This window comes from Motacilla alba, chromosome 17 (assembly GCF_015832195.1).
Source record: "Motacilla alba alba isolate MOTALB_02 chromosome 17, Motacilla_alba_V1.0_pri, whole genome shotgun sequence".
In the NCBI taxonomy this organism is placed as follows: Eukaryota; Metazoa; Chordata; class Aves; order Passeriformes; family Motacillidae; genus Motacilla; species Motacilla alba.
Genome location: NC_052032.1, coordinates 10,509,532 through 10,535,269, shown reverse-complemented (window position 1 = coordinate 10,535,269; position 25,738 = coordinate 10,509,532). Strand labels below are relative to the sequence as shown.

The window sequence follows — 25,738 nt, the reverse complement described above, 5'->3', positions numbered from 1 at the left end:
TGATAAGAGCCCTGTTATCAGAGGGGGATACTTTCTCATTTACATTTAGATGAGTATTGATTATTTATTTACTCAGAGAAGTGAGATTCGTTCCCAATCTTATCTCTCTAGTCTCTGCTTGTCAGCAGAAAGAGAGAGAGAGCTCCTGACAACAGCCCAAGATAACAGCACTTTGTAGTGGAGATAAAAGTTGGAATGGGCCTTTTTCTAGTCTTGACTGAAAGGATAAGTTTTAAAAATTAGAACTGATGGGTCGTGCTTTCAAAAGCCCTTTCTGAAAGCTTTGCAGCTTAAATGGCAACAGAATTGGTTTGTTGGTATGCAGGTGGCTGTTCCCTTCTGCAAGGGGGACCCTTAATTTGATTACAGGGTGGGATTCTTCCCAGACACCTTGGTGTGCTCAGAGGGAACTGTGGGTCTTGGGGTCTGTTTCCTTGTTTTCAATTCCTGTCTCTAAAGGGGTGTCTTGAGATAGCCAGGTGGGTGTCTGCAGGCAGGATCCATGGTGAGAGTGGCTCCACAGGGATTCAGATGGAAGGGAGGTGTGTGATGGAGGATCACCCCCAGGAGGGGTGTGGAGCCCTGGGAGCTGCCAGCAGCAGGAAAGCTTGGCTTGGGACACTGGCCAGGGCAGTCCGTGCCAGGATTTTAAAGGTTTATTTTACAACTGCATTGAACATTTGCATGAGATTACAGAAATCCATAAAATCCATCTTTGGTATTGCCACTTGAAAATTTGTTGAAATTCACAGAGCAGGATTCCATTAGGAGACCATTAAATTATCCAATATTCCTACTACACTGACATCATTTGAACTTGTGAGAGAAGCCTGATAGTAAAACTCCTCCACAGACTCAGCCTAACGTTCTTCATCTGTTGGCAAGCAGAGGTCATGTAAACGTGGACAGATATTTAAAGCATAATTGAAGAGTAGATACTCTCTGAAAATCCGTTTGCACTTTTTTATTCATTTCTCAGTATTTTCTGGTTTTGAGGAGTTATCCATGAGGCAGGCTGACCTGGTTCCTGCTCTGGAGCTCTGTTTCCCTGCTTTATTAGCAGAGTTTATGCAGGCTTGACACAAACTGGGTAAAACAATTTATCTGATCATGGGGTTCTCCAGCTGCTCCATGTAGAAGTGACCCTGTGCCACTGCAGGGTGTGTTGAGGGGTGATCCCTGATGGCTCTCCTCAGGGTTCAGCAGCCTGGGGGCTGTGTCTGGTGGGGGTGATGATCTTTGGGGTGGATCCAGCTGGTGGAACTGGATCCTCACAGGGGGACCACGAGCCCTGCCTGACTTTGACCCTTCCATTGTGTCAGGGTTTGCCCCCATTGAGCAGGGCTTTGGGACTGGGTACCAGCAGCACAGATGTTCAGATCTGTGCCAGCAGCTCCCTTGGATGTAGCTCAGGAATGTCTGGAAGGTACTTGGGATGAACAGACAAAGCCGTTGGGTTTTGCTGTTACTGGTCCTGTTCTTAAACCTACACCAGATTTTAAACCCAAACTGATTTACTGCTTTGAGATTTGTTTCAATTCAGTATATTTTGCTTCTGCCTAACAAGCAGGCCTCTGTTTATCTAATTTATTTTAAATTTAAATAGTTAATCACATTTCCAGTAGCCGGGAGAGGAGCAGTGTTGGTGCGGGGTCTGTGTGCCTTTCTTTGTGCTGTGTGGTTTGCACTGCAGATGCTTTGGCAGCTCCTCGTGCCACCGCTGGTTGTGCTGGGCAGGGTGGGAGCCTCCTGTGTCCTGCAGAGAGCCTGGCACTGCTCTGAGTGGCACTGGCAATAAGGAGAGTCCCCAGTGCTCCAGCCGGGGAGGGAACGCGCCCGCCAAGCAGCGAGTGCCTCACGTGGCTGTGGGGAGATGGAATGGGAAGCTGTAATTGAAATTCTGCTGTAGTAAATTTAAAATTAATTGGCTAACAAATTCCATTCCTTAGGCGTGCCATCTGGGGCTGAAAGACTTAATTTTTTTATATATTTTAAATATTTCATCATATATGCTCATAATTCAAAGTCAGCAAACAGTCAGAAATCTTTTAAGTAGTGGTGAAGAGGGAATAGATTTTGTTATTTCAGTTCTAGGGTTTTTGTTACTTTGAGACCTGGTTAAAGAGGCTTTGAATCACAGGATTTTTCAGGTATCTGTTCAGGTTATTTTACTGGATTATGGGAAATACACAGCTGAGAACTTGGTGTGCACTTCAGCTCTCAGGTGTGAGCAGGAGTGGAGTGAGGACAGGAGGGCCTTGGCCCCACCAGCTCCTGCCTTTGCAAGGGGCTTTTCTTCCTTGGGGTCCCACCTGGAGCTTCCCCCACCCCTCCAGGGCCTCTCCCAGCCACTGTCAGGACAGCAGGGCTGGAGCTGGCTCATGGGGCTTCACCTGGAACTGGATCAGAGTGTCCTGGTTTTGTTCCAGTTAAGGCATGTAGTTTAAGGATCCATTCAACCAGAAGATTTTTTTAATGGCCTAGTTTTTGTAAAAACAATTTTTCATACATTTTCTGTAGTTGTAAAACAGCTTTTTAAGTGGTATTGTCTTTACTTTGGGGATTTGGTTGGGGGAGAAAGAAGCCGGCACCTGAACCTTCAAGATCTACTGTTAAAATGTGAAAATAATTCATTCAAAGCAGCAGCATCTGTCCCTCTGTGTGATGCAGTCCATAAGGAAGGGCTGATTTCCTTCCCAGGTGCTTCCCAGTGCTCTGTGCAGGCCAGAGGGATGGGAGCAGCAGGGAGCTAACTCTGGGGGCTTCTTCACTCAGATGCCCCCGAAATGCCCCCAGGGCATACAGCGAGGTCTGGGGGTGTTTCCCACTCCAGGCAGCCTCACCTGGTGCAGGGACAGCGTGGGAGTGCTGGACAGGGGACAGCTGGAGACAGCGGGAATGTGACGTTTCCTTCCACACCATCCTCCAGCTGCTGGCAGGGCCCTTCCTTTGGCAAAGGGCTCTGAGACATCAGCACCCACCTGCTGTGCTCCTGGGCTGCGAGTAACCTCGTGCTAGTTGAACGTGCTAAGCCATCACTTTGTTAGAAAACAGATGATTTTACAAGTTACTTTATGTTTCAGGTCCTCAGTATCGGCTGGAGAAGCAGAGTGAACCTAATGTCCCAGTAGATTTAGACTGTACCTTGGAGAGCCAGAGCACTTTGGAATTCTGCCTTGTCCGGGAGAACAGTATGTTTCCCCTTTTCACTTTTGCTCTTGTAAACTGCTTAAACTCACATAAGTTATGTATTTTGGAACACAAGCTGTACTGTCTGGGCAAGTACATTTTGACGAGACTCTCTGTCCCGAGGCACTTCTGCGTGGTGCCAAAACAATATTCCAGAGGGAAATGATGGATTTCATACCTTTAGTAAATAGTCTGCATCCTGTTTATCACTTCATGATTAATCTTTTGCTGTTAAACTGCTCTGTAAAGTTATGACCAACCCTGAAAAACACGAAATATGAACCTGTCTGTGCTGCAGGCATTGCTCAGTGAGTCGAGGGCTTGGTCTGCGGGGTGTTGTGCCGTGTCAGTGTGGCTGTCAGAGGCACTGGGGTTTTCTAATACAATTTAAAGAAATTAGCCATGCAGAAATAACTACAGCAGTTTGATGATTTTTGAAGTGCCAGACAAATAATCTTCTCTCCAGCTCTGCTCAAATATTTTTATTCTATTACTGTTTTAATGATCCTAATATTTATTTCCTGATTTATTTCTTTACTTGAAACAATATGAAACTTTAAAAAAAGACATTTAACATGGGTTTGTGTTTGTTCCCCTTGGAATTTTGATCCATTCTTCATTCTTTACAGCAGCCACACTCTCAGGTTTGGTGTTCTTTCATTACATTTTGTGTAAAAATGATGATTGTACTAATGAGTAAAGCCAGTCACAGTCCTGCCCTCAGCCAAGAGCACTGCACACAGCCATTGTGAGAGCCTGCTTCAAGTAGTTTGCTCTTTCTGTGCAAAGGTTACCCTTTCAATTGGTGCTTTTTGGCCACAGCAATTGTATCTGATCCCAGAATGGCAGCAGAGCATCCCCAAGGCAGCCCTGGCTGCAGCAGTGAGCGCAAGTGAGAGGCAGCAGCCTGAGCTCCCAGAGCTGCTGGGGCTGGGATCGGCACTCTCAGCTTTGCCTGCTGCTCTCCCTGAGGTGGGACTTGCTCCCAAAACGTTCCTGTGCTCCTGCTTCATTTCTGCACAAAATGCTTCTGAGAAACTGGAGGAGAGACCTTGGCAAGAGGGAGCAGGGGGGCTGTGCTGAGGAAATGGAGCAATTCTGACCTCACTAATCGAGTTGTGCTCTTCCACAAGCCAGAATTCCCCGACGTCTGCATCCCACCTATTGTTTTTGTATTGATTTTTAATCTATGAAATGATCCTCACTAGTCATACTTCCATGGGTTTTGCTTGTGATTTAAAATAACATTTTTTTAAAACCCAGGCTCTGTAATTAAAAGAGTACTGTAGGTACTGCATTTTTAATGTATTTTCATCATCTGTGGAGGAATCCAGGCCGTGGCCCGTGGCTGTATCTCCTGCAGTGACTGGGTTCAGGTTGCACCATCACTGAAAGAGTAAACCTGGTGGAAGTTTGTAAGTGGTGTAGCAGGAGGCAGTCTGTCTGCTCTGCTCCAGGAGAGCCTCAGGAGCCTCGGCTCAGAATAAATGTCAGTCAGAGCTGAGGGGACTCTTCCCTTCTCCTGAAGTCCTTGTGCTGCCCTGCTCCCCTTCCCTCCCAGGCCAGGGGACACCACAGTGAGCCCTGCTCCTGCACGGAGCCCTGGAGGGCGTGGATGCATCCCTGAGGCTGCTGGGTGCAAATTCCCTCAGCTGGGGAGCACTGCTGCCCTGTTTGGCAATCTGTGCCCATCCAGGAGCCTGCTCTGGGCGCTGCTGGCACGGGGCTGGCCCAGGCAGGGTGACCCTGCCCTGTCCCTCTCGGGGCTGGCTGTTGGCCCTGCACACAGGGCTCCAGGACACACAGTTTGTGAGGTCACTCACAGTCCCTGCCTTGTGCAGAGCCTGCCTCCCCCCTGCACAGTCAGAAAATGGATTTTGGGGTGCTTAGGAGCTGTCTTTCGGCATGGAAATATTGACAGTTTTGCACTGTTAATAAAATAATGGCTTGACAATCCTATCAGCAAACTGAAATATTCACTTTGTGCATTCTGTCTTGATTTGAAATACTTTTAGCTTTGATATGCCAGTCAGAAAAAACTCTGTTGTAATAGCTATTACTTGTAAATGTGCTCTTCATAGTCTCATAGTCATTTATAAATATATATATGGATGATGGCAAGCATCTCCTGGGAGAAGAGCAGCCACATTCCTTTGGGCAAAGAGAAAGTTTATATTTCAGGGTATTAAATGAAACAAAAACTTTCCATTATTAAGAAATATGTGTGGAGAAATCCCCTTTCCAGCCAGCATTTACTAATAGCATTCAAGCTAATAAACTGCTTCCAGTGTGCAGAACTTTTAACTTGCACAAAGATTTATCTTTAAACTGAAAGCTGCACTTTGTAATGTGAAATGCCTTTATGTGTGGTAGGAAGCCGTTCATGGCTAATTTAGTTTTATTCTTGCCATCTTACTTCTGGAAAGTTCCTCTTTCTCATTTTATCATTAGATAGTAATTAGTATTCAAGGGAAATTGGTCTTAATATATTAAAATTGGTTTAGTGCCTTTAGACCTATAGGAAAGCCAATGTCTTATTGGAAAATGTAATTGGGGACTCTGTGTATGTAATTAATTGTATTGCAATTAAGAACTTTCATTAAGCAATATTCTAGTACATTAAAGTAATAAGGGAGATTTTTGCAGTGCAGTTAACTTTGTGTTTTGTTGTTTTATCGAGGAAATGCAGGCTCGCTCCTCTCCAAGAGGCTGCCTGTGACATTTCAGTACCGTGGAGTTCCTGACGTGCCGTTTTTGTCTGAGCGCGCTGCTGGCAGGGTCCCTGTGGCAGGAGGCTCCTGGTTTAGCTGGGTCCCCGTGGGAGGAGGCTTCTGCTTGGCTCCTGCCTCGCTTCCAGCTCGTGGGGCTGGTGCTGTTTCTCCATTGCTGCTGTCTCAGTTGAAAATCAGGGTTTTCAGTCAGGAGACGGGCCCGAGCGACCGAGCTCGCTCTGTTCCACAGGGACTCGGGTCTGTCCTGTGTGGGCAGCCCAGGGTCAGGTGGAGGGGTCACTTCTGCCATGTCACAGCTGCTGTCCCAGCACGGGGTGCCATTGGGACCACACGGTGTGGGGACACCGCACTGCTTTCCAGCCTGGAGGAGGCTCCTGGCTGGCTCCGGGCAGCGGGGCAGCAGTGCCACTGCCACCCTCCTGCCTCACTGCCAGGCACTGCCACACCACAGCCTCTCAAGACGCTTTTAAGTGCACCAAAAAGTTTGACATATCTCAGTGTATCTTTGGAGTAGTGCAGCATGAGGGTTTGACATGATACATTATGATAATCCATGGTATAGAGACATTAACACAGGGGTCTGTGACAAAATGCATTGTAATGTCTCGGAAGGAGCCATTACAATTTATCTTGTCATTCTGGAGCATGGAGTGGTTGCAGTGTTAAGATGGCTCTGCATAAATTCACATGGAGACTGTTTAATTTGATTTTTGGAATCCTTTCAAGTCGAATGGCACAGCCCAATTTGTAGCTTAACCCTTCGGTGTCCCCTTTCCCCAAAGGAGGGTCTGTGGTGTGTGACAAGGCAGCACTGGGAAAGCTGTGGTGAAATTCTGTGACCTGGGAATCTCCTGCTTTATGCTCCCCATGTGGATTTGGACTCATTGAACAGCAGATACTCACAGTGGTGTAGCGTTGAGGCCCCTCCAACAGTACAAGTCTCAAGCAAAATGAATACTGAAAAATCTGACGAGTTGGTACCTGCATTGCTGGAGCTTTAAGATCTGTACTAAAACTCCATCATCTCATCTTCCCATTATTAAAATTTCAGCAAAATAGAGAGTTTTCATTAATCTCCTGCAGCAAATTTAGTTCTCTGAACTGGCAGTTGGTTCAGCTTTTAGGACTACATTAGCCAGGATATTAAACAAAACGTGTCATTCCTCAGGATCTCCTGTAAGAAGCTAAATCAGTTTTCAAACATATTTATGCCACTTTATCTACCAGCATCTGAATGATCATTTTGAGCTGAGGTGCTTTATTAGCAGCTGGCATTGAAATTACTCTGTGCAATTATATATCGCATTATAGTAATGTTGAAATTGGTGTTAATCCAACGTCATAAAATGTAAAAAAATCTTTAAAGTGTGTTATATTTTTTCAGTAATTGGCATTTTGGCTTAATGAGTTGTTGCCTTTTATAAAGGCAGTACCTGCAGTGGTAATGAGAATACTAATCAGTAAATAAAGTGCAGCTTCACATCAGCCTGCCCGAGGTGCTGCTGGCACATGGGAGAGCTGTGGGGCATCGAGGGGGCACCTCTGGGGACAGACACCTCTGGGCCCACCTCTGGGTGGGCTTTTGGGCAGCTCTGGCCTCCTTGCTGGGTGACAGGCGCTGGTGGCAGGCAGGGTCCCCTGCTCATCCCCTGGGATACCCGCTGTGCCGCCAGGGAGCTGGCCACCAGCACGGCGTGCTGCTCTCCACGCAGCCACAACGCCTGTCATCGTGGCCTCGGTGCCTCGGTGGCTGCCCTGGGGTGGAGGGGGGCATTTCTGGTCCCAGAGCCTGGCACCTGGGCGCTCAGAGAGCCTGGGGCACGCCCGGAGCCAAACCTCCCCTTCAGCAGCGGGGCCTTGTCTTGCAGGTTCAAGAGGAGAAGAGGTGTCGGAGGAGGACCCCCAGATCGATATTGCCACGGTGCAGGACATGCTCAGCAGCCACCATTACAAGTCCTTCAAAGTCAGCATGATCCACCGGCTGCGCTTCACCACGGACGTGCAGTTAGGTAAATCCCCCCTGCCGTGGCTCAGAGCAGCTCGGGGCTGTGCCTGGCAGCCCAGCCAGCTCTGGCCACTCTGAACCCATCATTATCACCTGGGTCCATTTTCTCCTGCAGCATTTGGAAGTGTTGCTGGCGTTTCAGCAGTTAAAAATATTGCTTTCCGTTGAAAATACTTCAGTGTTTTTATTATCCCCAATCAGTTGCACATGTTGCCTCTGAAGGAAGGCCATTATTTAATGACCTCGTCTCTTTTTCAGTCTAGGCTTCCTAATGGAAAGCTTCTTGCCAACTGTTTTGTTATTTTTAAATGAGGCTTTGCAAAATTGGGAGTTATTGGGTTTTTCCTTTTCTGAGACTGAAAGATTTTTAACGACCAAGTGGAAATTTGAGGTGGAACAAAATAAATGAGCATTCTCTAAAGGTTTTATATTGTCCTTATTGGCTCGCTGAATGCTTTTGAAAACCTGAAGGCCAAGGGCTGACAGAATCCTGAATTATAAAAGCCCCATTACTGCTTTAAAATGATTGAATGGCTTTTTATCTTTGTGTTTAAATTGTGAAAATTTGATTAATGATGCATTGGTAGGTGACCTGTGACATTCCTGCAAATACTTCCATAAAGAAATGATTCAGCAGTAAGATATTAAGTGCCATAATGTTTACAAAATACATTTGTTCTGTAGAATTCAGAATTGTTAAACTATACCAACTCCTGTATTATTGTCACTGCAGTCCCTTCATTCCTCCATCCTGAAGCACATGTAGGAGTAAAGGTAAAATTCTCACAGAAAGGCTTTTTTGGTTTGTTTGGAGCTGTCTAGTTGAGGCAGGATTTATCTGCTGGTGCTGGAGCAGGGCAGTGCTGGCCACGTTCGCTGCCTTGAGCAAACTCTCGGGGTGTGATGGTTTGCTTCCAGTGAAGTTTGACTCACTGTATCTGGGAAGTGTCAGAAATGAGAGCTTGAAAAGGTCATGACAGATCACTAAAGATAAATGGTTAAGGGAGAAGAGCTGTTAAATGAAACAAATGGCTCAACTTGTGCAGCAGTGGAGGAGCTGACCCTGCCCAGTGCTGTAAGGACCATAAAATTTCCCTTTTATAACAATCTGTGAACTTGTGTGATTTTGATGGCAGTGCACTGACAATGGGGCTTTATAATCTAATTTTTTTTTTTTTAAATCAAAGAAAACCCCAGCAGGGTGTTCAAACCTTGGGCAAATGTAGAAAATCAAACCCTTTTGATAAAATCTGAGTAAGTTGCTGGGCTTTCTCCTGAATTTTTTAAAGACATTAGAAGATCAAGATTTGCAGAACAAGGACTGAGGGGCTGTTTGGGTTTGGGCTGATGAGTGTTACATGCTACCTGTGAGTGACAGACTGATTCTTCCTTCCTCAAATGGGAAAAACAGGTGCTAATTTTTTGTCTTCAGTCGAGGTGGCTGGTCTGGGAGCTGTTCTCCAGCAGTTGGTGATGGCCACTTGCAAAGACTTTTCTTGTCAGCTTTTTTGTGCCATCAGTTCTGTGCAGCAGCCATGGCAGGGCAAGTGTTTCTCGAGGACCCCAAAAATCCTCTGTCATCCCTTTGCTCCTTGATGGCAGATCAGTGGTGTCAGGGGCTGTGCAGGAGTGGATTGCACTTTTTGAAATGTTTTAGCTGTTTTCAGACCTGATCATTGAATTTGAGACAAGTTTTATGAAAAACAAGGGGGTAAATTTGATTTTCTGTGCGTTGTGAGTAGCTCTGTAGTAAAAGGTGATGTGTGGATGGCCATGGGAGCAGTGCCCAGCCCTCTGAGTGATGGGGTTATTGCATTTGAGGTGGCAGTTTAAGGGCTGGGGTTTGTGTTTCAGCCCACATCACAGGGTAATGCACACACAGCAGCTCTCTCAGCAGTTTTGCAAAGGCTCTATCATGTTCTGGAGGAATGAGACACATTTACTTGTGCATTACATTAGCACAACTAACAGGAGCATATTGGCTGGGAAAACAACTGCTGGCAAGTATTTCAGAGAGGGGAGGGGGCAATTGCAGACCCCAACAAAGGGAGCAAGAACAGAACGCTGCTGCTGGACCCATACATTGATGGCATTCCTTTTGACAAAATGAATGAATTTAAAAAACAGTAGAGGGAGAATTTTCGCTTGGGTTTTGAGTATGAGTGATGTGTGCTGCGAGACAGAGACTGCAGAAGCCACAGACACAATACTGTTTTGATTTTAGGTTTCAACACATCCAGATTGTGAGAACAATAACACAAAAAAGACAACATTCTTTGTCAGTGTGCTCTCTGGATGTGGGTGAGCTTCAGCCAGCGATGTCGAGATACAGAAATAATGGATGAAGTATACAGCAACAATTTGCAGATAAAAATAATAGAAGTTAAAGTGTATTTTACATGATAAAAAAAAGATGAAAGAGGAGGAAGTCTGTTCCATCTGAGATGGTTACAAAATGGTGAAGTAGCCTCTGCTGAGAAGATTGATGCAATGGGGAGTGACCTTGGCTTGGAGCAGGAGCTGGTGATGTATGTATGAGCATCTCGCTGCTAAATGGACCCAGATTTGTAGCACTAATATACATGGAAGCCCAGAACCAAACTCAGGATGGCAATAAATCAACAGCCACTTTGGGTGTCATTTCTGGTTTATATTCCACTATTGTTCTATCACTTTAATTCATGTCACTATCATCTGTTCATCTGGAACAGTTTTATATAATTTTCCAGTGGAGTTACCTGACAAATCCTATCAAATTAACAAGGTGCATTAACAGTATTGACTGACTGTGAATTCTGAAGTTGCAGGACCAAACAGTGACATTTTTTGAGGATATTTATAGGGGTGATGCTCTTAGAGGAAGGGATAGGGAACAGCCCTCACACACCAAGAATTTGCACCTTTATTTTTAGAACTTCCCCTGACTTTTTTTTTTTTTTGTGAGAAAATGAGACTTTGTATCATCAACTTCCATATTTTCCTTAAACTGCAGCAAATACCATTTGGAATAATGAACCATTACAGTGAAATACCAGCACCGATTTTACATAATCTGTCCAAAATTAAATCACAAACCAAAATGGGCTCCAGATACAGCCTCAGCCTACTCAAATTAGTGAGTTCCAGAAGCCTGGGTGTTAATTGGACTCTTGATACAATGCTTAATTGCAATGTGATCTCTCTGATGTGAGGTGTGTTTCATGCATTGTTGGGTTAGGGGGTGTTTCCATAACCCACAGGGTGGGTGAGGCTGGCCTGGTCTCAGGGCAGGGGCTGCAGCCAGACCCTCCCCAGGCTCCTGCCTTGTCAGAACCCTCAGGAGGGAGAAGGTTGTCTGCTTTTTCTCCAGAGATGCAAGAGTTAAACGATATTTCAATACTTTTTTCCTATATTGCTTCCTTTTGTTGATGTCTCATGAGCTTCACGCTGTAACTCATGCCTGAAGACACATCACTGTTTTTAAGGCTCTGCACACCTAGGTGTAAAAGGCTGCCTGGGAAGTTTGCTCAGCTCAGTTCAGGTCCTGAGCTGGTTCCAGCAGGATCCTCCTTGCCCTCTGCCCTGGTGTGGCCTCACCTTGAGTACTGTGTGCAGTTGTGGGCACCACAATGTAAAATAAAAAAGCCATTAGAGAGCATCCAAAGGAGGCCACGGGGTGGGGAAGGGTCTGGAGGGGAAGTCATGAGGAGAGATGAGGGTCAGACCTTGCTGTGGGCTTTAGCATCCTCAGCAGGGGAAGCAGAGGGGCAGGTGCCAGTCTCTGCTCTCGTGACCGTGACAGGGCTCAGGGGAGCAGCTGAAGCTGAGACAGGGGACATTTAGGTTGGATATCAGGAAAAGGATTTTCACCCAGAGCAGGGCTGGGCTCTGGAACAGGCTTCCCTGGAAAGTGAGCCCAGCTTCAGCCCTGCCTGGGTTCAGGAGGCACTGTTTGGACAGTGCTCTCAGGCACGGGGTGGGGTTGTTGGGTGTCCTGTGCAGGGCCAGCGCTGGACTCGATGGTCCTGATGGGTCCCTTCCAACCCAGCCCATTCTGAACCTCTGCTTCTCTTATTGTATGGGTGCATGTCTGCTGTGCAGCAGATGGACTGGGGTGGGTGGTGATAGTGTCTGTTACACAGAGCAGTGGTGACTGCAAAACCAGCAGTCTCCTACAAATCTCACAGCTCGTGTAGCTACTGCTTCCAGAAGGGCTCTGTATGCCTTTAGAAGAATCTTTTCTGTGATAATTCTTTCTTTTGGTATGCTTATGCAGGAGAATAAAATGCAGATTATCAATGCAGTTTGATAATCATTTGCTTCTGGTTTCAAAAGCTCCCGTGCTTTCAGAAAGCCCAGAAGGGCAATATACCTTCAGCCCATTTAAGATTTATAAAGTGTGTCAAACGGCTGATATGAAATCGGTTAAACAGATCACTCTTGTGGCTCTCTATTCTTTCTCATCTCAGGTATTTCTGGAGACAAGGTAGAGATAGACCCTGTTACTAATCAGAAGGCCAGCACTAAGTTTTGGATTAAGCAGAAACCCATTTCAATCGATTCTGAACTCCTCTGTGCCTGTGACCTTGCAGAAGAAAAAAGCCCAAGTGAGTAGTCCTTTTTATTTATGTTCTCTCTTCTCTGCCTCCCTGGATGTGCTCCATGTCCAAAGAATTATTGCTACCATGTCCTTTTCTTTCTATAGGTGTGTTTTTTTCATTACAGGATGTTTTTAATCTGACTCAGTTCTGTTATAGAGAACACAGCATAAACAGACACACATTTTACGAGTGTCCTCTGATGCTGCTCTCAGCTAATGGCATCACTCAGTGCTTCTTGCCCACTGTGATACCAAGGGAACACTGGCTCTGCCCAGCTGTCTCCAGCCCTGCAGCACAGCCAGCAAATCCATGTTTCAACAGAATTGCAATTTTGGGGCACTTTTTAACTTACAGACTGTTGGAAATGTCTTTGGTGCCACTGAAGATTTTGGACATACAGTAAGTGCCAGCTCAGCCTGGATTTGCCCCAGCCGTGGCTGCAGGGTCACTGGGGCTGGAGGTGCCACTCTGGGCATGCTGTTCTGGGGAGGTGACTGGGCCAGGACAGCGGTGACAGCCAAGTCTGGGGACAGGCTGCACATCCCAGCTCAGCCACTGCCCAGAGGTCAGAGCTGGCTCTGTGGAGGGCAGCTCCAAAAGCAAGGGCTTCTGCTTGTTGCGTCAGTGGAGGAATGAGAGTCTCTATCTGGAAAAGTTGTTTTAAAAAGCACAGGATGGGCCCTGGGAGAATTGGGCAATGGCTCCCAGTGGGGCCAAAATGGAACCGTCTACTATCAAAAAGAGACTGCAGTTCAAAAGCTCAGATGGATTTTATTGCACTTGTGCCTCTGCAGGGTAGTGAGATGCTGGTGTTAAGTACTTATCTGCAAGGTGACAGAGAGGGAGAATTATGTGATACATATTTACAGAGGTAATGATCTGTTGAATTCTCTTGGAAGAGTAAATTTATGGCTGCCACAGATTTTATCAGCAATTATTGAACTATATCCTTCTCTCCTTCATTACCCCTTCCTACTCCATGTTCTTGGTTTAGTCATTGTCTTCCTTTTCTGTCTCTCCATCAAGATTTCATGGTCCTTGGGTAGGCACAATCCTAAGGAGAAGCTTCCCCAATGACCTGGCAGTCTGAAACACGAGAGGGTTTTGTGTACAGTGCAAGGGCCGGTTTGTGCTGCTAAATCCTGACACAGCTCTGCTTTGTATCCACATTTCACTGCAAATGCAGACGCTGAGGGCATAAAGTGGTGCCCCCAAAACAAGGCTGTATTTGAAGGGTCCAATTGAAACCTGAGGTTTCCACTGCTGTCAGCACACCAGGGCACAATCCCTGGACACCTCGGACCTCGTCCTGCCAGGGTGGGGCTCTCCAGCTGTGAGGAGTTCTGTTTGTACCCAAATCCTGCCAACCCAGGAGTTTCAACCCCCAGATAGAGCCCAGGTGCAGGAGGGCAGTACCTGCACGTGGGGGCCACTGAGTGAAGAATCACAGTGGCTTTGGAGAGGACACTGACAGGTTGCAACCAAGGCAACCATGGCAGTACTGAGGGGCTTATTTGCTCATTTTTCTGTGAACATCTTAAACTTCTCCTACTAAGTAATGGTTCAGCACAGCTCAAAAAGGAGAAAATACTTCCTCCTGAAACTGCTGACCTTTTCCCAACTCACTAAAGATGTTCCAAAAGTCATTATTTTAGGCCAGCAGAAAAGACTTTTAGTGTGACATCTCAGAATGATGCATTTTGGGGAACTGAACAGCAGATCAGTATCTCTTGAATTTTAAATGGAAAAAAGTTATTTTAGTAGCATAAAGGAATGAAACTCACTGTATTTCACAAGTTTTGTCTGTGATTTTTATCAGCACGGTGATGTATGTTTGTAGCAGAGTTTACATCAAAAATTATTCCCGGATCTTTCTTGAATGAATTATTGCAAAGAGAGGCTGGGTACAGATAAGGTCTTTGAGTTCTACAATATATTTTGTTTTCATGTTTTTTATCTCTTGTAACACAAACCTGCTCCATCTCCTCTTTCAGAAGTGCTCGTGCTTGTCCCGTTGTGCTGGGCTCTGGGTTTGGGGCTGCCTGCCCTCCCCAGGCACCTCAGTGGGGTTAGAACCAGCTGGGCTGTGCTGGGCTGGGCTCTGCTGGGCTGGGCTCTGTGACTCTGAAGAGCTGAGGGGTGCTGGCACAGCAGGAGGGTGCAGTGGGAGTCTCGTGCCCCTGCCCTGGGTCCTGCAGAGAAGCTTTGGTGGCACCCGTGTGTGTGTGAAAGGACTCAGCAGCTTGGGAGCTGAGCTGGTGGGGATATTGATGGACAGCTGGGAGCCGTTTTGGACAGGCTGAGTTTTCCTTTGCTGAGAGTTCACAGAACTCAGAGCTGCCTTCAGTCAGGGCAGAAAATGAAAACAGAAAGCTCTGGCATCTCATTTGCCATTAGTGGGGGGATTGTAGGCAGGGATGGCTGATGATTTTTGTTTGCCCTTGTAGTAGCCCTGGGTCAGAATTTGAAGTTTTATTTGTAAATTAAATCAGACTCCCTGGATTTAGACTGAGGGGAGAGTTAATGGCCCTGCTGGCTTGCTTCGATGCCATTAGAACCTGACAACACTGGGCACGAACATCTTCTTTAAATCAGGTTCAGCCTGATTATCATGAGAGATTCTGAATGTTTTGAGTCTTGAAAGGAAGCATCCTATCATGGAGAAATAAGATTTAAGCCTTAATAAAGTAGTTGTCATTTTTATAGCTGAAAAGAGCTTTGTATCTCAATTAAGTGTACATAATATAAAGTCTTAAGGAAGCAACATAATACGTTTAATACAATTATATCCCTTTGCAATAGTGTAATTTAAAGGAAATCTGATTCTGGTAATGTCTCTTACATTACTTGGACAGGGGAGAAACTTCAGTGTCACTGCCCACTGCCCATGTGCAGTGCTCTGTGGCCCGAGTGGCCCTGATGGATGCCCAGGGCTGCCGGGCACAGCCGAGCTGGGCAGGGAGTGCAGAGCCCGGGGCAGCACCTGTGCCACCACACCTGATCAGAGCCTGCCCAGGGCTCTCCCAGGCAGCCGTGCTCTACAGGAGCTGCAGAAATTGGATTTATTTGATAATTTACTTGGAACACTGAAGCAACATTCTCTGTGATCCTTTATCTGCCTTTTTTTTTGTTTGTTTTTATGAAGCAGAGACATCTCAGTTGCTTTGTCAAAATACCCTGGGTATGAAGGTAAGTCTTACAAAGGTGTTCCGTAGGTCACGGAGTACATGGGTAACTTCAGTTTGTAATTTAATTGCCCACTTTGCACCCTGCAGCTGAAGATTTCCTTTAAATTCTGATTCCATTGTTGCACTGGGGCTTAACAGAGTGTTAACCTGGTAATAGGCACAGGGCCTCCCCATTATATGTCTCGCTATCGAGCGGTTCTGCATGACTAGTTAAAAAAGATGGCAAGAAGATTAATGAAAGCTGCGAGTCCAGAAGGGGGGCAGGTACCTCGGTAAGACTTCCAGGGAGGAGATATTAGAGCTGAACCAGAGCTTGGCTTTTTCTTTATCCCGTGACCTTTGAACCTGCCTTACTGTCGAGAGCTGCCAGCCGAGCCGACGTTTTGATTGATGTTGCTACACGAGTCAGTCTTTCCCATTGAATTCCACATCTGCACGAAAATAGCTTTTCCAGCAGTATTCACCCTGGCTGCAAGTGATAGCCAGAGCGATGCCTGAACCCCCTCTATGTAGTTTCCATTTAAAGCTAAAGGTATTTGATGTTTTAATTCAGCATCCAGTTTCTCCTGATTATTCACATTTGGTAATAAATACTAATTTAATGAATTCATTGTTAGGTTGTGGAAGGGCTGAAAATACCCAGGAAGTGTTGGGAGGGCGTTGGGTTCCTGCTTCCCGGGGGGCTCAAACAGAGCTGTTGCAGGTTTGCTCAGAGCCTGCAGTGGGGCCAGAGCAGAGGCAGTGTGTGCTCTGCAGTTGGTGCACAAAGTATCCTGTGCTGGTTCCTGATATCCCTTCTCCTGCAGCGGAGCAAGAGGTAACACAACGAAATTCCTACTCAACAGGAGTCACAGGCTCTGACCAAAAGGGAAAAAAACAGGTTCAGCAGAGAAAATGTTCCCAAACTTCAGGCCAGGAGTGAAAGGAGCATCCAGGTGTGGAACAGAAGGGGAGAGCCCGGCCGTGGGCACGCTGTGCAGGCAGGGCACGGCAGCGGGCACAGATGGCTCCGTGTGCCCCGGCGCGCTCGGGCTGTGCCAGGGCAGCACTCAGCAGGACGTGTCCCTGCAGAGAAGGGCTGGCAGCGAGGGTCCCCTGGCCCTGGCAGGGCAGGAGCAGCCGGGCACTGCAGCTCTCTGTGCTGATTAACTGCAGCCCCTCCAACAGCCGCTCATAAAAGTTCTCCTGAGCGCAATCAGGAGCGCGCATTGCCTCATCCTTTTAACAAATCTGTTTTGTAGCCCTATTAAAAGGGGTCTTCATCTATCCTGTCAAAGCTATTCTGCTGGGGTTTTTTAGTTTAATTACACTATCCAATTAAAACTCCTCGCTGCATTTTGATTCGCCTCTCCTCGGGCCTGAGTGGATGTGACATTTACAAGGCTCGCCTCTCCGGCAGACAATGCGTGATTGATGAGGTGCAGACGCAGTGGAGGAGCCCATTGCCATGTGGAAACACTGCATTTTGATTTATTTATCTTTTTTCCCCAAACAAGGTTGCCAGTAAAGAGGTTTTGGGCAACCCCGAGTCGCACCTCAATTTTCAGCATTTTTGCAAAAATCTTTATTAGTATTCTGCCTCTGATAATAATTTAAAGAAACAGAAGGCTTTGAGGGAAAATAATCCAGATGTGTGAATAGTTACCACAGTTTGACTCAAAAGTGGGTGTGTGCTGCACTTTAATTGCAGCTCTGTTTTCAAGACATCTGGACCCACGTCACCCTCTAATAGCAATGCTGAGTAGCAAGCCTACAGTGGGACATAAAGGGCTGGAGGAAAAGAGATCATGGAATATGCTGCTGCCTGAGAGAATGGGGCGAGCCAGCTGGACCACAGCTGCTGTTTTTTTCTTTAACAGTCTTATCATTTGTTCCCACTTAAATCCTGCCCTGGTTTGAGGAGCTCCACCCCGGGTTGATGGTGGGCAGCCCGAACCATCACTGGCATCAGTGGGGTGTGGGTTTCACCCAGAACTGACTGCCCTCGCTGCCTCTACGTTGTGTACCTCTGGGATAAATATCCCTTGCATGAAATGGGGTTAACCCCACCTGTACACACAGGTCCACATCCCTGTTCTGTCTGTCCCTAGCTGAGCTCAGCACCACATCTGGATAATCCAGCTGTGCCTGCAACTTGTGACCTCTCCTGTGAAGTTTTTTTTTTGTTACCAGAGGGTGTCGGGAAGGGCGTTGGGTGTTTTTGGTGGTAACACAGCTCTTGCAGCTTTGTAGGCCCTTCAGGCCTTCCCCCAGGGTCCCAGCATCATTCCTGGGGTGTCACACGTGGATTTCAGATGGCTGAGCCCCTCCCCAGTGCTTTGGGTGAGATGCAGCAGTACTTGCAGAGCAGAGGCTCCCCCAGCTCATGCAGGGTTGAAGGAAAAATGTCTTTGTACAAAAGTATTGCCGATGTGTATTTTGTTATCCTCATTCCTTGCCTTTTACTGGTGTATTTCTAATCCTTTTGCATCCTTTCTGGGCCCATGAGAGGAGATTTCAGGGTCTGAGCCTGTTGAGGTCACAGTTTGTGAAGCAGTGAGAATCAGTGATGTCAAACGGTGTCCATAAGTGCTTTGTTCTTCAGAGAGTCCTTCTCCAGCTATTTATTCCACTAATAACTCTTAATTGTTGACTTCTGCCTTATGGCCCTGTAATGACAAAGCAATCATCAAGGTATATTGAAAAATTAACATAAATTTGCATTTCTAGTGTTTGTTTGTTTTCTGCTTTGTCCAATTCATGAATATTCTTTTCATCTTCCATCTAATTAGTGATTTAATTTTGTTCTGTTTAAAGAGCTGGCAAAGAGAGGGTTTGGTAAGGGCTGAATTGTGGGGTGGGAGGGAAAGAAGAAAAACTTTCTAGTCTTGGCAGATTCAGTAAAAAAATTATCTTTTCTTCCGCAAATTCATATCCTTGTTTTCCAAGCAAAAAATGTGTCTTTCTGACTTTGATAAAAAGAGTTTATTTCTTGGATCAGAGTGATTATTTTTCTACCTGTGTCAGGTGCAGTGTGGGGCCCACCAAGGGTTTGGATGTTTTCCCAAGATTGCAGGAATTAGCACAAGATTTACTGTTGCCTGTACAAGCACGTTCTGGTCGGTAGTTGCTGTAATTCCACAGGGTTTCTCGGGGCTGTGAGTAGATGTGGGGCCGTGGAGGAGCTGGGGCTGGCGTGCAGGGTGGAGGCTGCTCCAGGAGTTCCAGCAGCCCTGGGAGCTGCAGCGCTGCAGGGCCTCTTCCCTCGCCTCGTTGGCAGTGCAGTGGTGCTAAAAATCAGGAGATGGGGTGAGCAGCTGAACGTGAGACGTGGTGCTGAAGGAGTAAATGAGCTCTCCTTGGTGAATTCCCAGTGAATTAGCATCCTGCCCTTCCGTCTGTAGGCTCCTCTCCAGGAGTAACCGCACAGGAACCCATTAGCGTTGGGCTGGGGAAGATTGATCAGCGCTCCGAGCTGGGCCAGGGGCAGCAGGGGGATGCTGCTCTGCCGCGGGGCACGGCCGGGGCTCAGGGGGCACCAGGGCATTGGCACCAGAGAGAGCCCTTGGCTGTGCTGAGCCCACCGTGGGCTGCGCCTACCCCGTGACAAAAGCCGCTGGTGACAGCTGAGTTTCTGTCATTCCTTCTGCTTTCCAGAACTGCTTTAACAGGCAAACGTAGTCGGGAATAACGTGGATTTTCTGTTGTTGTGCAGCTGATTAATCCTGATTGCGGGGCACTGAGGTTTTCCTGCAAGCACCCAGCCACTGCTGGTGTGGAGTGATGGTAGCAGCTGCTTGTGCAGTGCCTGCATTTGCTTTAAATCCCCCATCATGTGCAGCAGGAGCACTCGAGCTGCTGCTTTTTGTTACCAGATCCCCTCGCACGGAAACATCAAACCATGGAAGCTCCTATTGATCTCAGAATTGTCAGGGGTGGTGCTCTATTGGAAAGAGGTACATCACATATTTAAGCACTCTTGGAAATGGAAATCAATCTCACAATTCATAAATTCCATCTGGCTAGAAGAGTAGCAGAGCAAAGTGCCAGTTAGGATTTCAGTGCACTCATATTTCACGCTGTAAGTAGTGTGTTGTGGACTTGGAGCCCATAAACATGATGCTGTAATGGGGCTTTCTAAGGAAAAGTCTTCTTGGCTTCCTTCCACTGAGTCCCCAGTCCCAGCAGGAGGGGCTGTGTGCTCTGCACGGCCGCGGGTTTGCCATCGGTGCCGTGGCCCCCGCGGCTCCCCAGAGCCCCTGCAGGAGCCACACCTGGCCAGTGCCCTGCCAGGCAGGCAGGCCCAGAGCACCTCTGCCCGTGGGAGCCGGAGTGCTGCCCTTGGCAGTGCTGCCCTGGGCAGGGCAGGGCCCGAGGGACACGTGGTGGCACCGTGGCACGAGGCCAGGCTGGGCTCCCGGGAGCAGGGAACACCTGGAGAGGTTTTTTCTTGATCCACAGCAAGAATTCCCCTGTGACTTTCCAAAAACCCTAAATGCAGCATCTTGTTGGGATCATCTGACCCTGTTTTGTGCCAGTTTCACTTCTGTTAACCAGTGTGGAATGTTCAATGTCCAAGGAAAATGGAGGGAGCTGTGGAGCACGGTGCTGTGTCCCATCCCAGGAGTGGTGCAGTGGCACTTTTGGAATCATTAAGATGCTGTGTTCCAGGCAAAGCTGCATGCATTAACATGCTGATGAGCTCCTAGCTTGGAATTCCGCATTTTTAGTACCACTGAGGCATCATTTGTCAAATGATTTAAAGGGTTGGGTTTTTATTATTATTATTAGCCAATTTTTCAATACAGAATTTATATTCCAGATTAGTGCATCATAATGGTGTTTAATTAACATGCCACAATAAAATACTTGCATCTCAAATTTCCTGGCCACCAATCTGAGCATATATCAGTCACTTTTTGGAAATCTGGAGAATTAGATAATGTAAATAAGATTTCCAATTAGCTTTCCTGCAGGAAAGACCTGGATTTACAGTAATGTGGCTGTTACTTTATGGATTGCTAACTTTGACTGTTGAACTGAATAAATTAGAAAACCGTTGGAAAAGTATCATGTGCAGAATACATTTAATTTTCATTTTGAAGCCATCGGCATCCATACAAGTGAAGGATGTTTTGCCTTCCTTCGTGTTCCACGTTAGACCTTTGTGTCCAAGTCGTTCCTCCTGGCACCGCGCGTCGGAGTCGGGGCAGCCACGGGCCAGCGCCGTGTGGCCACAGGGCCAGCACGTGCAACCCCCGTTTGGGACAGAGGCCTGAGTGCCAGCAAGGTGCCAGCGGGTGGCAGTTAGAGTTTAATTTGATTTTCCTTGGTGTGGGCAGGGCCATCCCAGCCCCGGGCGGGTCGGTGCCCTGGGTGCCGCTCCCGTGGCCGCCAGCAGCGGCTGGGCTCGCGTGGCGTTGTGGGTGTTCTGGGAGCAGGGTTTGGAGCGGTGGCTCTGGCATTAATGGCCGTTTTCTGTTCAGTGCCACCCTCCTGCTGCGGGCGGTGGCCGCCCCTGAGCAGCCCCTGAGCCGTGCCTGGGCTGCAGCGCCGTCGCGGCCGAGCAGAGCTAACCAGCCATTTGATGGATTTTTGCATTTCCTGCAGTGGGGATGTGATGGGAAAGGGAACTTTATTGACTGGAGTTCAGCTGCTCCTGTAAGCCACCACTTGCCTTAAATTGAAATGACATGAGAAGCCTGTCAGCATTTCATTGCTTCCTTCTGTCGTGCTGATGGTACGCTGAGATCACCATCTGTGGTTTTCTTCTGTCAGGCAACGAGCTCTGCTCAAACTTTACAGGAATATTCTAAGCAGTTTTTTTCTTATCTTTGCAGGTCATGCAATATTTAAACTTACATATCTAAGCAATCATGACTACAAACACCTTTACTTTGAATCAGATGCTGCTACTGTCAATGAAATTGTACTGAAGGTGAGTATTAAATTTTAACGTGACCCGAAATCCTGGTGTTTTACCACTTGTTTGGCATGTGAGTGTTCAGGAGGCTCTGGAAACACACGAGGGTGCAGTGCCTGAGGACCACTGGGGTGTGTTTAACCTGCTCCATGCCTGTTTTATTCATCCTTCCAACAGCCACACAGCCACTGCCTGTCTGTGTGTAGCATTTCCTTTTGTGCTTTTTTTCTAGTTAATAGAGACACCATTTTCTGTGGAATTTTATAGGAAACTACCAAATTTTATTGTGTCCGGGTAGTTTCCACCTCTGGACACGTGGTCAGCAGCCCCGTGCTGTGCAGGGCTTGGGTGCTCCTGCCCCTCACTCTGCCTAAAACCCCTGCCCCACACTCAGGTGTCCCCACACAGCACACAGGGACTCCTCTGCCCTGCTCCTCTCTCAGGACTGTTTGCTTTCTTGGGGCTCCGTACAAACTCCCTTGCTTTGGGAAACAATTTCTTGTTACACTCTTGAAAAATTAAATGGAATTTTCCACGAGTTCATCTTTCGTAGCAAGTCAAAATTCAAAAGCAGTAATTTTGGCAAACCATCTGTTACGTTTGCTTCCATTGGCTGTGTGGAGTTTAGAGGATTGTTAAACAACTGACGTGCGATAAAATAACTTTTATTCATTGCACAGGAGGTCAGTGTGTTTGAGGGGTTTCTGTTCTGTGAGCTGTTGGGCCAACTCTTCTGTTCCCACTTTATCTTAGATCAGCTATTGCAATCCCAAACACTTAGAATCATGGGATCATAGACTCGTTAAGGCTGGAAAAGACCTCCAAGATCATCAAGTCCAACCTTTGCCCAAGTACCCCCATGCCACATCTCCTTGGGTTTGAACTCTTCCAGGGCTGGTGACCCCACACGTCTGAGACTGGTCATAAACAAAGGCTAAAAAAAGGTTTGCTGTCAATAACATGAATATTCAACAGAAATAATATTGAGCAGTGCTTTTTTCCCAGGTTGTAGTTTGTTTATATAGAACATTCTCTGGTTTCATGCACAAGTCACTGGTTTGTTTTCAATTCCATCAGCATTAGGGAGCGCAGAAAAATCAGACTTTTCAAATTAGGCTTTTTAGATGATCAAGTGAGAAGGACTGAGACTTTATTGACCATGAAAATTCCCTATATTTTTATGCCTTAAGCTGTAATATGCAATGAAAGTGAAACACTCTACAGTGCATAAAATTGTGCAAGTTTTAAGCCACAGCATATTAACCAGCTAATGACAGACCAAAGGGCATTTTTATCTTTTTGATTCTTGCATTAACCTTCCATTAAAATTATCTCTGAGATTATCACAAAGCATTGGAGATAATAAATTTAGGGAGTAGCAGGCTTGTTAAATATCATTTTAAAATGCTTTCATCAAGTAAAATGTGCCAAAACACAGGGAAACTCTGAGATTAGCTGAGTATGCAAACATCATAATGGAAGAATTCTTTTTGCTGAGGCTGATAAGGTCCTTTATTGGCACTCACTACTGGATTATCCCAGCACTGGGGGGTCTGCACAGCTCGCTGCCTTCCCCAGAGGTTTGGGTGGCCCAGCATGGGACGAGGGACTCAGGAGGGCAGGCAGGGCTCTCCTGGCTCTCTGGGCTCTCTCTGCCATCATCGTGCTGGTGGTTGCTGGAGCAGTTAGAGCAGAACCCTGCTCAGGGGGTGGCTGGGGGGTCCCTGCCCACCCGGGCTGTCCCCCAGCCTCGGGTGACATTAACACCGCCTCGTGTCTTGCAGGTTAACTATATTCTAGAGTCGCGAGCGAGCACAGCCAGAGCAGATTATTTTGCTCAGAAACAAAGAAAACTGAGCAGGAGAACAAGCTTTAGCTTCCAGAAGGAGAAGAAGTCGGGCCAGCAGTGAGGCCGAGCCTCGAGGAGAGCCTGCGTGCCGCGCTGGAGCCGCTCCGCGGGCGGGACCGCTGCTCCTGCTGCCCCTGGGCAGGGCGGCCGGCAGGAACCTGAACCACCCCGTCTCTCTCGGCTGGGAGAGTGTCCCTCCTCGCCATGGGAGGTCTCCCCTGTGACAGAAATAAAGAGCCATATCAGCCGGAAAGAAGACTGTTACGCTTCAGGTTCCTTCGATTAGAAATAAGAGAATGACGTAGACTGGCATCATTTAATTACTGTATTATGTACAATCACAAGGAGAGATGTGATTACATATTATTTCACAGCCTGGTTAAAATAAATTATATACATCTGTAATCCACACACGTACACGCAGGTATTGCTTGTGACATGATCAAATTTCTAAAAACAAAATGTAGGACAAATGTATCCATTTTTACTATTAATAAACAGATGTAATCTTTTTCAAGGTCCATATGATGCACAGTTCTTTTGGGGGGAGGCTGCAGTCCCAGATGGTTTCACTTCTGTTGCTGAAGTGCAGGAGGCATCCGTGAGCCAGGAACAGCAGCCGTGGCAGGGGAGCGCTTAGCGAGGGAGCGCTGAGACAGTCCAGTCTGTTGTGTTTGTTTTGTTCAAAAATATTTTTATTTAACTGTGCTTTTCGGCTTTGCAAATGCTTTATTGGAAGTTCCTTGCTGAAGGCAGCACAGTGGTTGGAAATCCACGTCTTGGAGGTGGAGAGGAGAATCCTCCTGCCCAGGACCCTCAGCTGCTGCCACCCTGGGGTTGGCACACCCACTGGGGCACTTTGCCCCGGGGACTGAGAATTGCCTTCACCTTCTCTCAATACTGTTCTTTAACAATAAAAATTAAGACCTACTTTGTACCGGGATTTGTAACTATCTTGGCCTTGTTCATCCTTAATACATCAGGGAACACGGGAATGGATGCTGGCGCCCAGAGCTGCATTTTTGGCTGGATTCACCAGAGGTGTCTTTCTTCCGTCTCTCCAGGTCCCTGGAGCTCTGCACACGCTATCACAGAACTGCCCTGGTTCCCCACGGGGCTGGGGGCAGCTCCCTGGGGCACTGCCCACCCTCTGCCAGCCTCCCACCTTGCTTTTGTACAGAGGAAACTTCCTGAGCCTTAGCGCAGCGTGCGGAGCAGCCCCTGGGCAGAGGGAGGGCTGGCTCTCACCTGCTGTGTTTGTCTTCTGGGTTTCAGAAGCTTGGCCCTGCACCACCGAGGCCAGGCCTCCCTGTGCAGTCTTCCATGATATCTGCAAAACAAGAGAAACACTATTTTATAGTATTCTATTAATTTTTTTAGTATTTTCTATGTGCAGATGCAGCACAGATACAATGGGGAAAGCCCCTTGGATGTAAATGACTCTTAACCGACGCTGTGAAATATTTAACATTAAAGTTGCTCTGTGAATGTTCTTTGGCCACCCAGTTTCAATTCTTTTTAACTGAACTGAAAAATTGCCTATTTGGTACCAGAAGCTGCAGCAATCTCCTGTTTCCATGGCCATGGTGCTGTTGCCACCCCCTCACGTGTATTTATTATCAGCAGGGATTCAGCATGTGCAGGTTTGCTCTCAGGAGAGCCTAAAAAACTCAACTCACAGCATCTCTGCTGAATGTGACATTTGTGGCAGAGTCCCTTGCCCAGACCAGCTGTGTTCACACCCTCCTGTCAGCCTGGTGTGGGTGTCCTGGGAGCCAGGCAGAGATGGACAGACGGACGCTGCTGCTCCAAGGGCTGCGTGAGGAGCGCGGAGCTTTGGAGCCCAAAGTGAGTTTATTTGCTCCAAAAGAGCCACTGGCAGTTAAAAACCAAATTTGCTCCCAAAGATCAGATCCAGTTTGATACATGGCCCACAGGAAACTTTCCTTAAACCCTGGGAAGGTCCAGCATTCCAGGAGCTGAGCATCCCTCCCCCAGAAGAGGCGTTCGTGCTGCCCGGCGCTCCTGAAGGAGTTAAATCAGCGCTCGTGGCTGCAGCGTGTGCACAGCTGAGCACGGAGCCATCACGGGCTGGTCTTTCCCCGGTAGCTGTAGATGTAATTGAGTCAGATGGGCATTCAACTGGGTCAGCAAGGCAAGCTGTTCCTCCCTCCCTGCCACCGGGCAGAGCAGAGCGGGGCCCCGGCCTGCCGCACGCAGGCAGCTGCTGGAGGCAGCAGAGATCCCCTGAATTCCCTGACTCCTGCTGTCAGAGGAGTCCTGTCCACAGGGA

General features: G+C 47.4%; 1 protein-coding gene across 6 annotated transcripts in view; it reads left to right on the top strand.

Moving 5' to 3' along the window:
* Positions 1-23,957, top strand: part of MAPKAP1 (MAPK associated protein 1) — an 81,791-nt gene extending 57,834 nt beyond the window's left edge. For 5 of the 6 annotated variants that reach the window (XM_038156181.1, XM_038156178.1, XM_038156180.1 and 2 more), the window contains 5 exons: positions 3,084-3,191; positions 7,790-7,930; positions 12,375-12,512; positions 21,514-21,611; positions 23,381-23,957. In XM_038156181.1, the coding sequence (XP_038012109.1) occupies positions 3,084-3,191; positions 7,790-7,930; positions 12,375-12,512; positions 21,514-21,611; positions 23,381-23,506 (611 nt within the window). In that variant the 3' untranslated portion in view covers positions 23,507-23,957. The remainder of the gene's footprint in view (positions 1-3,083; positions 3,192-7,789; positions 7,931-12,374; positions 12,513-21,513; positions 21,612-23,380) is intronic. The other variant, XM_038156183.1, reaches the window with a different exon arrangement.
* The last annotated feature ends 1,781 nt before the right edge of the window (positions 23,958-25,738 follow it).